The sequence below is a fragment of the Trichoplax adhaerens genome, genomic scaffold, assembly GCF_000150275.1.
Source record: "Trichoplax adhaerens TRIADscaffold_4 genomic scaffold, whole genome shotgun sequence".
Taxonomy (NCBI): Eukaryota; Metazoa; Placozoa; class Uniplacotomia; order Trichoplacea; family Trichoplacidae; genus Trichoplax; species Trichoplax adhaerens.
The window spans coordinates 5,192,422-5,204,763 of NW_002060946.1; the positions used below are offsets into that span (position 1 = coordinate 5,192,422).

The 12,342-nt window shown below is 31.4% G+C and overlaps 1 protein-coding gene across 1 annotated transcript; it reads left to right on the top strand.

Annotated features, from left to right (window-relative positions):
- Positions 1-2,728: 2,728 nt before the first annotated feature.
- On the top strand, positions 2,729-6,282 carry TRIADDRAFT_24380 (uncharacterized protein; the record flags this gene model as incomplete). The annotated part of the gene is made up of 7 exons (XM_002111559.1): positions 2,729-2,933; positions 3,630-3,748; positions 3,971-4,066; positions 4,483-4,545; positions 4,764-4,815; positions 5,584-5,690; positions 5,878-6,282. 7 exons carry the CDS (start codon positions 2,729-2,731, stop codon positions 6,280-6,282), a joined length of 1,047 nt encoding a protein of 348 aa, XP_002111595.1.
- Positions 6,283-12,342: the final 6,060 nt, after the last annotated feature.

Below are 12,342 nucleotides of genomic sequence, written 5' to 3' on the forward strand. Positions count from 1 at the left end.
AGGAAATTTCCAGACCAAATAGCAGAACTAGCAAGGCTGATAGTTCATTTCAATATTTGCCTATTAAATCAATAATATTCTAGTTTAGCTTTATACAATCACTTACTGCTTCCTGAGTATGAAGTAAGGTAGCCAATAGGCAAAGACTCGTTATACCATTCCTCCTACTTTATTTAAACTTTAAGAAGGCCTTAGCTAATTAATATTACTACCCTAACAAACCAAGTTTTACTACATCCATATCTTTCTAACTCGGATAATAATAAATATGGAATAAGCAAAACAGGGACTAATTGAAGAACATGAACTTGCTTACCTATCATTCCTTCATAATTATGTCGTGGTGATGGAAACGGAACAATTGATGGCATTTAATTTATTATAAGGTACAGTTAACGTGCCATAAAAAGCTCGAGATTGCAATTAAATCTGGCAGAATTCAATGAAATAAACCGCAAAATGTTACGACCTCATTGAACTATTTTCTCAGAAAAGAACTTATTCGTTAACACTGCTTCTATGGAGAAGAAATATTGCGTTGAAAACATAAAAATAGAGTCATTGGTCGGATTTATAAACATAAATAGTCCATAATATAATCAATTCTCCAAACGTTGGTTTAACTAACTAAATTTGTCTTGATTTTATAGTATAGTAATAGAAGTAGCTAGTTTCGTTACTGAATAGAATTAAGATAATGACAGACTGTATTTGATCTCTTTAAATCATTTCTAGTCATGTCTTCAATATTTGCAGATAAACAGATTCAGCTAGTTTAATTGATCTACCAAGTTTCTTCACAATCCTGATTTGCTGTCTTGCAAAATAATTATTCTTTAACCAATAATAATAAATAGCTCAATTTTAAGTATTTCCATAGAATTTAGTTCCATCAGTAAACCATGTATCAATAAAATTACTAAATACCTTCACTATAGGCTGTTCATGGTCTAGATCAAATATCTGTTACTATTAAAAGTGGATAGCCATGTCAATTTTTCGATCACATCTCGCTTAATGGAGGCACTTTTACTCTTATGCGATTTCTTAGGTTCTGAGCTAAATAGATCTAATTATTCTGACATTGATAGTATCAGAATTGATTATCTTCTTTGCTACATCAACTTGCTGTATCGGCAAAATGATTTTTGCTATTACAGAGCACTGTTTATCTAGTTAATTTCTTGACTGTAATCACCGTTTTCAGCTAAATAGATCTGGCAATAACAATCTGACAACTCTAGAATAGATAGATCTTATACTAAGTCGATTTAACGTAAAAAATAAAGAACGATTTTTGCTGCATTAAAAATATTGGCAGCCACCTCTGCCTTAATAGAGATACATTGCTTTGATGGTATTTATATATATACATGCTTTAAGCCTTTTATTATAGCAATAATATCGATAGCATTGAATAGTATTTTTAATAAATCGACCTGTCATATTGACAAAACACGACTTGACCATAATACTTTACTAGTTATTCTTTTCGGCTAAGTAAATGTGATAGTTGGACCTGAAATGGTATCGATGAAATTAATTCTTAACTGCATAGCCTAGTGATGAGAATAAAACAAAAGTTTTCTACTATTAAATATTGGATTCATTTTTTTAACACTGTATCACCAAATAGTAATTATTTTCGACATCTAATTATTGAAGGGTAATCATATGCTAAATAAATCTTTGCTAATAACACAAGATTTTTAATATCGAGCATTACCCGTTAAATCAAATCCTTAATTGTGCATGGTTTCTCTTGATAAAAATTACTTTACATGATTTCTAACCAAACAGACCAATGCTACTAACACAAGATATTTAATATTGAGTCTTATCTGTTAACTAGAATCCATAATTGTCCATGGCATTCTTAATAAAGTTCATTTTCTGTGATTTTCAACCAAACAGATTTACTTTTGGAATAAAAACATTAAAAAGCTAGAGCTCATTTATAGGATTCAAATTACTGCTCTAATAAAATAGTAAATCTAAGGTAGACAAGAATAATTTGATTTTTAGAATATTTTCACTGTAATCAACTAGGTAGTCATTATGAAACTATCCAACCCAGTCGATTAATTTTGAATGTTATTAAGTACAGGCTGACTTGCATTGCGCTTGTAGCATACAACTATTCTGCAGCCTACTGTCGTATGCAAAAATTTATCTTTCTAATGATTGCATAAATATTTCATGATTATTTTGTAAGATACGCGTAGGCATAAATATCTTAATGTGTATCTAAGACAAATATATGTGCGCCATAAAATTTAAATCTGAAGAAAACGTCAGCGGACATTAACAGCTTTTATTACAATTTATTGGGAGTCTAATATCAATAGAGGAAACTCGCATTACATACAACTGGCAAAACATCTTCTCGCATCTTACCCGTAGCTATAGCTTCTTAATTAGTACAGTAGAAACTTCTACTAACTCTATTGTGTGATATATTAATTTCATCTACATTTCCAAATGTGGCATGGATACCAACTGATTACGTTATTCATATATTTTCACTTGACAACTTTATTATAATCATCATGATCGATAAGGTATCTCTACTAATATAGGATTTCCTAAACTAATATCAATAGCTATTGCAGTTAGTTAATCTCGCTAGCATTACAATGTGTCACTATATAGTACAGATGCCATTCATTTTATGTGCACATTTATATATTAAAGCTGAAAATTTAACAATTTTTCTTATGATACTGTGATGATACTAGGACCATCCCGTTGGAACGATTACTTTCCTGCTGCCAAAGGCAATAGACAATCTCCCATTAATATAAATGTAGATAACCAGCATTGTGATGGAGATTTAAAGGAAGATCCACTCGATATTCGATATATTCACAGCCGAACAAACGCAATCAAGAATACTGGCAATACTATTCGAATTTCATTTAGTCCCGGATCAAGTAAGCTTTAAAGAAAACTGTCTTATAGCACAACCATTTTATGTTTAAAAATGTAGCGCCAAAATAAATGCTAACTAATGATATTGCAGTACCTTAAGGATGATTCTTAAAGTTGAATATGGAGAATAAAATTGCCTACAACAGAATACTAAGATACATTCTTCTAATGTAAAATTATTATGAGTGTAATGTACAGTAAAGAATCATCCATGCCAAGATTTGATAATAATGATCCTCTAATGCAAAGACTATGAAGTAAATCTAACCTGTATTAGATGATCAAGGTATATTGCTCCTAATAAAAAACGATCACCAGTGCAGTGTGGAAACCATTGATTTCAAGACACTGATGATAGCAATTCTCTAGTCCAAGTACTGGGAGTAGATCTGTCTAACGTCAGATGATCATGATACTTTATTTCACACAAATTCATAATAGATCTAACTTAGGAAATTGTATGCTATTTCACATAGTAAAAAATCTTATTTATCCATAATTGGAGTTATAAGATGACTAGGTAAAGATGATCTTCCACATCCATATTAAGAGATAGAATGATTTCATTTGAATACTTAATGCTATGGAATCATCTAATTTTATTTTTCAATTATAATTACTTACTTTTACATTACTATGCATATCAAGTATCTAGACTGATCTTGTTATATCCATAATTTTGACCGTTCATTTATTAGCCATTCAAGGAGGGCCATTAGAACATCAATATGAATTACTACATTGCTCGTTTCATTGGGGTAAAACAAACAGCCGTGGTTCTGAACATACAGTTATTGGCAAGCAATTTCCTATGGAAGTCAGTATGAAATAATCTCTCATGAATTAGCTATGCTTTTCATTAGATTCAATTTCGAACTCAATGATGAGAAATAATAATAAAAAATGAGAAAAGAAACATGGCCGATACCCCTAATCGTGTTATTATAGAGAATTAGGAGCTATTATACCTTCGGAAAATGAGCCAGCTTTTATTTCAATTACTAATTAAACACATGCTATTTTCGTCGTCGGATGCTAGGTCCAACTTCTGCATTGGAACACAAGTTTATATAAGCAGGCTGAAGATGCTATGACAGCTCCACAAGGTCTTGCAATCATGGCAGCTTTTATTCAGGTAAATTAAGCAATCAACGCCGATTTGTATAACTTGACATGAAGTTAAGAACAAATTAGGCATAAAAAATAAAATATTAATATCTTTCCCTAAATCGCTCTAAATTTTGCCAACTGGTTGCTTTCCAATAGACGGAGTTGAGTACCTACATTTACAGTATAAGTACATTAATTTATAGTAAAGAAATTCAAGATATCAAATTTTTCTTCTTAATCGTCTCTACAATATGCTTTAAAAGTAATCGCTACATATTCTGATCTTAAAGTTTGTCAAACCAATGAATAGGCATAAACGAGAAAGATCAAATTTTAATTTATATTACTCAAGAGAGGAAATTTGTCTAGCAATTACTAGTTTGTTATAAAGTTAATAGTATTATCATGTGTAAATATCATTAAGTAGAAATTTTAATTTAGATAGGACAGGAAAACCCTGATTTAAAGGCTATTACTGATGTTATTACTGAAGTCAGGTATAAGGTAAGCAGACAGTGTTAGTATCTTATCTCTCAATAAAACTAATTTTATATCGTAACAGCTATTATATTAGTATTAGTGAATAAAGTTTTGCAGCTATTGCTAAAGGTGTTAAACCGCTTTTAATGTCTAAAATTAATTCTAGCCTTAAATCAGAGTCGTTTATGCATCTTCTTGGTCTCATTCAATCTTTCATAATTATTACACTTAATTTCTTTCAGGACGATATCCGTGAAATGCGCCTTCCATTCAATCCAATTCATTTGGTTCCTCGTGAAGGTTAGCAAACTATCAGTAATCATCAGGAAAAATATCGATAACATAATTTCCTATAATTTCCATACGCAATTTTTCTGCAGTTTTAATTGCCGTCATAGGCACTCCATTATAACAATAACAGCAGAAATTTAACTTGTAAGCTCCAATATGTCTCTATCCATAATACACAATTAATTCTCCTTATTTGCACATCCGCAATGGAATCAGCGGTAATACATTAGCTTTGATATTAAACTAATACCTAAATTTGAGCTACCAAGAGAAGAGAGTATGATATTATTTTTGATACAAGTATCATGGCAATCAAGCACAGATATTAAAGTTATCACTACTAAGTGAAGAAAGTACAAAATAGCGAGTTGCTTTTACGAAAGTTATCTAATGGCTACTAAATGAGAAAAATCCTAGCTAAAAGCATCGTGATAATTAAGCTAGGATATTAAATTTATTACTGCTAAGTAAAGAAAGTGCAAAATAGCGATGTAGCTTTAACGGGAACTATCTAATGCCTATTAAATGAGATAGATCTTAGCGATATCTTCTTGTACCGTAATTAATTTGTACTACTTGAAGAAGATCAAAGCAGAACTATAATATGATAAGAGCTACATTTTTCAAGCGTAGATATTAAGCTAATCCTCACTAATTCACTAATTGAGTAATTTGGAAGCAGTGGTATCATGCTATTAAAGCTATTTGTAAACTACTTTATCTTGCTTAAGGCAGCCTTATAAATCATATAGTAAATCATATCTTATACAGGCATACGTGATTATTGGACTTACGATGGCTCGCTTACTATTCCACCTTGCACTGAAAACGTAACATGGATAATATTTCGGTATCCACTTTCGATATCTGAAAGTCAGGTTTGACTTTGGAATACACCAAACGCAACATTAACGATTATAACAACTGGCAAAATATAACTGAAAATTTATTCTTGATATAATTTTTATGATATGAGAGTAGTCTTATGCCCGCATACGATTGATTTTTAAGATAAAGATTAATTCAATCATTAAAAACATAGCTACATTATTGCTCTTTTAATAGATTCAAGGATATCGATCATTGCGAGCTTTCTTTCGTCAAGACCGACAAGACGTTGCCAGCCGCGAAGGCGCACTTTTTGATAACTTTCGACCTGTTCAATCAATGAATAACCGCCCATTAAGAGCTTCTTTCGAAATTGATGTCTTTTCAGGCCTATTAAAGAATATTCCTCAATGGAAATTGGGGAATGTGATTCCTAAAGATTCAAGTGATTCTAAGCTGCAAGACCAGAATGAATCAAAACATGAGAATGGCAGTGCAGGCGATAGAAGATCCACCATATCTGACGATGGCTCATTTAAATCTTTAATATCATCAGCTAATAATTATACTCAAGAAATTCCTATTACAGCTTCAAATAATCAAACTAATCGCCAGTTTCCTCTTCATACTGTAAAAGAATAGCTCTATATATTTTCGCCGTTGCAAATAGATTCCAAAGTACGTATAATATAGATTAAGAGCAAAAAAGCCCAAGGATTCTTCAAAGTTACCCAAAAAATACCTATAATTGCTGCAAATCTGAATCATCCGATTCAGATTGGAATTTAGCTCTCGTCAGCTTTTAAGAGTACAAGAGTTACCTTTACGTAACATTTGATTTAGAATCAGCAATACCGTTTGAAGAATCGATTAAATATCCAAGTACTAAAGAAGTAATGGTTAGTATTTCTGTATTTTGATACTATTCAGCAAGGGGAAACAAACCTAATTCCTAATCTTACTCCATCAATGCTGAGTTTACTTTAACTCAAAAATCGGTTGTAAAGGATAAGTTTTAAGGTAACATAATGCTTGTACACGAATTATAATTAATCACAACAGCTACCTATCATACTTTAATATTAATTGTATAAAATTTATATATTAAAGAGCATTAAACTTTATACACGAGTTGAACCACTATTTAGTTTCATGTTCCTTTTCACTCAATTAGTTAAAATGTATTTATTTCCAAAATGGCCAGCCAGTGCTGAAGAATGAGTTTTTAATAAGGATGTTAATTACTAATTTATTATAGCAGCAAGATCGATGTGATTACTTAGTCTAGTTCATTATATTCCTAACGACTTCTCAAAAATATTTTTTTGATATCTACATAAAGAAATCGTTATCAAGCACTAAATCACCCTTATTTTGAATGCATCATATCATAGTAAATGTCTACATGAATTGCTTTCTGATTACAACAATTGGAATAATAACTGTGTATGCAAATTTTTTTTACGAAATGTAGCGGCAACAAACTTGCAATAGATAGCATAAATTCTAATAAATATCGTTATAACATTCTCTCTAAATAAAGAATCGATGAAATAGCCTATAAAACAATTGAATATCAGTTATTTCTGGTAGAAGATATTGATCTTATCCCAGTTTCTGAAATGTTCAGCATATATTACTTTCGCTCTCCAGCCTCTATAAATTAATAATCCACTACAGTATTTGTTTTATCATTTGATGAGGTCCAGTGGCCTTAAAGATTATCAAATATATTACATTTCCTGGCACATAGGTTACAACATCCAGAAATTGGGTAATAGCCACTCGTCATTTCTTAACGCTAATACATTTCAGTCTTATTGTGTTTTTAAAGCTTTTATGATCTTAAAATTGGATAAATATTACCGCCTATTTGCCATGGATTCTATCAACTATAGGATTCTAAGGATAGTTTTGCTTATTAAGCAAAGTAATTGGCATTAGTTTGCAATAGATAAGATAATCAAAGATGTGCGGCTAACGGCATGTTTCTTTTATTACACAGTTAGCATGTATTTCTGTACTAGTATGCTTTATTCCATGAATATTTCCTCTATTCGTTATTTGAGTTGATTTAAAATAGCAAATAGAAAACAGATGAGTTTACAAAAACTCAAAGTAGCCATAGTTGGAGTAGCAGATAGTATCAATCCATTCTGGCAAGAGCCCTCTTAAACGAATGGGTAATTTCAGTATTCTATATGAACTCATTAAAATCGATACAGGTGTTTCGTTTATGGCCTACATGATTCCTTTAATATGAACGCGTAAAGTTATAAAGACTCAAAGTAGTAAAGCTACCAAAATACTCTTGCATCAATACATTGTGGTAGGGATACGCTCCAAAGGAATGGCTAATTCAAAGTATCCCATAAACGCAATAAAATTGGCATAGGTCAAGAATGACATGATTCCTTCCCTGTAGATGCGTTAAGCCATATAGACTCAATATGGTGTTGTAACCAAATTACTGTCGTAGTAATGTATCGAGGTAAGAATTCTCAATGTTAATGACTGATTCAAAATACTCCATTAACTGATTTAAATCGATACAGGTCAAAACTTGAGTGATTCCTTCGATATAAACCCGTAAAGCTATAAAGACTCAAAGCAGCAAAATAAGTCAAAAGTATCCATCTATCATGGTGAGAATCCTCTCGAAATAGCAAATTTAATATGTTGCATGAACTCATTAAATTCGATACTAGTGTTCCTATAATAGCCTTAATTTTTCCTTGAATAGGAAAACATAAAGTTATAAAGACTCAAAATAGCAATCTAAGCAAAACAGCATATGTCCATCATAGCGAGAATCCTCTCAACATCAATGACTGTCTCAATATGTCTCATGATCCCATTAGAATGGATACAGATGTTTCCAGAATGACTTAAAGGACTCCTTTGAACTTATTCTCTACGTCTGATTTATTAATTACGACAGCTTTTCCAAATCAAATTAGCTTCTTAATAGGATTGTTGAACTGATTTAAACTCTCATACTTCATGAAAGGGTCATATTATTGTCTAATGTTGTACAATATGCATTTCCCAGATCATCAATCATGTCTACTGTGGTTCATTCTTTCCAGACTTAACTTCAAACTTGTCAATCTCTTTGCCTAATGACAAACGTAAAAGTATTGCTTCTTAATTTATGTCGACAATAATACGGCAATAAATGTTATTTCCTGCTGCTAATAAAATAGATTTGACAATGGTGATGAAGAGGATAATCAATTTGTAGAAACTACTATTTTTTCTTGCCTAGCTTAAATAACGTTGAAAGAATGTACTCAAAAAGCTGCTATATTTAAACCGAAATCGATTGAAACGGTGATAATAATCATTAAAATTAAAAACAGCAATATGAATAGTGAATAATATTTTATAATAAGCATGGAAGAAATATCATCTCTCAAAGTTGTTAATTGTTTTAGAGCTAAAGAGAACTCTTTCGAAACATTCTAATTATGGATTTATTTTCGTAATTATAATTGAAAGTTGAAGCCCTATTAATAAACTACAAAACATTCTGGAATTGATGTAGAAAAGTTCTGCTGGCCATAGGTAAAAATAAACATAAAATAAAAGAAAATGCCCTGGAGAGTAAAGGATTTCATCAAATTCCGTATTCTAGCAAATATCAATAGCTGCCATCACTGATGTCGACGGTAATGCCGGTCAATGATCGGATAATGACATCAAAATTTAGTTACTAAGTATCAATATAGGATTAAAACATAACCAGTTTAAGCAATAAATCAATGTAAACGGTTATGAAATACTCGTATTTCCATCTTCTCCCTTAATAGGATAGACCGTTTCTGCTACTAGCAGTAAAAGTGTCAATATGGAATAGAAAAAAGAAATCATTCTTAACATTTAGCATGTTTTACTAGCCTGCCTATTTGCCTTTAGCGTACCTAGTATGCGTTAATCAAATGTAAACATTGATCTAGTACTTATTTCTATCATAAGACCTTAAAGGAAGATCATCTAGTCTATCGTCCATGTTGATCAGACATTCTATTAGCATATTTTATTCTCCTCAGAGAATACTTGCATTATATCATTATAGATGATTGGCAATACTATCATGCAAGTAGGTTATTTGACAAGAGGAATGTTTTCCTTTTTCAAAGTAAACCTCTTATTATGATTGCGTTTACCTCCTCTATCACAACATAATTAACATACCGACCAGACAAATTAGACATTTCGATTTTTTTTGTGTCTGGTTTTGGATTGACATAAGTGTTAATAGACATGATGGAAAAAGAATGAGTGTCTGATCTGATTGATAATAATATTGCCGAAAGGAGTGATTATAATCATGTCGGTCTGGAAATTGGGTAACACCTAAATTCTATTGTCTCGTTATTAAAAAGAATCAATTTCCCGGACGTGTGAGCCTTGAAAGCAATTTCCCCCTACAACCTCATACTCCCCACCTCTTCAACCTCCTTGTTGCGTACAAACTATTTCTTCAATATTATGTTATGCAATCTCGACCAAGTTTATTGAAAAATTTTAAAATAGCAATATCATTTCCAGCCCCAAACAGTAGCTAGGCCATGGAAGCTTGTTGTTATTCAGTAGCTCTAGCTGTGCTAGTTTTAGCAGTGATCTTTTATAGCCCTAAATTGCAGCGCTTTCTATGATCAATTTTTATCGATTCGATCTGCTACCAGAGGGAGTTTTATCCTATAATCATGATTGAAATAATTCTATACAACATTTCTAGCCTATAGGATATCATCATTAGCCTATGAATTTAAATAATTCTATAGCATTGATTGAAAACGTTAAGTAGAAATGTTTGAGATTTTCCTGTAAGATCTTTTCAAGTAACATAAGAATAATTGAGTTGCTTATTTTTTCTCAAGTTATTTTGTAGCTAGCTCAAGTATAAAACTAATGAATTCTACGCGAACAGTCAGCATTAAAGTTGGAGGATAATTCGTTTATGAAACGTGAAAGTGGGAATAATTTTAATTTTAATGCTATCATTTCGGAAATTGTATTAAATTTAGTTGAGTTTTGGCGTTAGATAGTTTTATGATTGGTCAATCAAAAAAGATTTCGAATTAGAGGCTATAGATGTTGAGAGCTAGAATGGTTGTCCATTGATGCCTTATATGATCATCATGATCCTAGCACATAACATTTTAAAACGAGAAATATTTTCTTTAAGATTACAAATAAAATCCTCTTGGATGATAGGGCCTATCTATGAAAAGTACCTTTAATAATGGTTACTCCATGATTGAATACCCTATTTTTCACATTGCGTCAAAGCTACGTGAGTTATTGGAATAAATTATTTTAATCTACATAATATGAGTTAGATAGGATGTTGAATTCTTGAAGAATATTTTTCGTAAATGCTTCCTATAGCCATCATTATATCCACTGTTATTGTGCTTCATAGCAAAGAGTACAAGATACCTTACTAGATATAACCAAAACTTAAATTAGACCTTAAAACTATTATTCCTAGGCGTTTTTACCTACATACGATTTCTACTTCATTTAGGTATAGCCTCTATCTAACCGAGTTAAGTAGAAATAAAAGTAAAATAATCCCACCCAAGATAGTAAAACTTTGATAGAATGACACCCTTTCACGGATTCCATAAGATGGCCTCGACAGTCAGCCGCTATGGGTACATAATTGATCTAGTTACTTCCAGCTTTAAGATTGATTTCATTGTGGACTGTTAACCTGAGAAAAATTATCCTCTTGATTCATACTAATATAACTATTTACAGATATAAGCGATCTAAGAGTACGATTGCAATCTTACTCTACATACTAAAAAATCTTCCAAATCGCGGGAATTAGATTATTCATTTATTTGAGAATTACTGGTAGCTAATATTTAGTCAACTACGCCGTTGAAGTTTTCACGCAGCATGCAACGTTCATGCATGGTCTACTTTTATTACTGATTACGATAAAATCGAAAATTAAGACAGTTTTCTGTCATTCTCCTGTATTACTCTACCTGATTTATGGCAATAGTGCTCATCATTTTATTTAAAGGCATATATATCATAAATACTTTGATTATTTTCAATGGGAAAGCATTGCTTAATCATCGTTTTTGATGAAGTCTTAATAGAATAGTTTAAAGTAACTCCTTCATCTTCGCCAATCTCTTTGCCTTGGGAATGGTTATAGAACGAGTCTATAAATATTCATGAATTATAAAGGGTTACTAAATACGGAGATCGATACAGAATTATAATGAAACAAATAGGGATGGGATAACGAAGTAAATTTCATATACTAACTAGGTTACTTGTTCAGTTTCTTCTACCTACATTTATGGGTAGTCATGATTAAAAGCTAAAAACACTTGTTTCCAACTAGTCAACTAGTAGGCTCTGAGTGTCAAAATATCTGTCAAAAAAAGTGAGAAGAGAAAGTTTGTTAGGATTTTACTTTACTTTCAAATAAGTTATTTATTTCAGTTTGAACAATCGCTCCATACAGGAGATTTGAATTTAAGTATTTTAATAACTATTATTAGAGAATAAAACTTTCTGTTCAGTTTCCTCATAAGACGGGATTAATGGAACATCTCTGTACGCTTCTTTTTTTTTGGTGTTACATGTCAAAGCCTTTAAAGCGAATATACACCCATCTGCAAGAGTACTTTAAAAAACTTCAAGTAAGCAAAACTGAAATAGATGCAC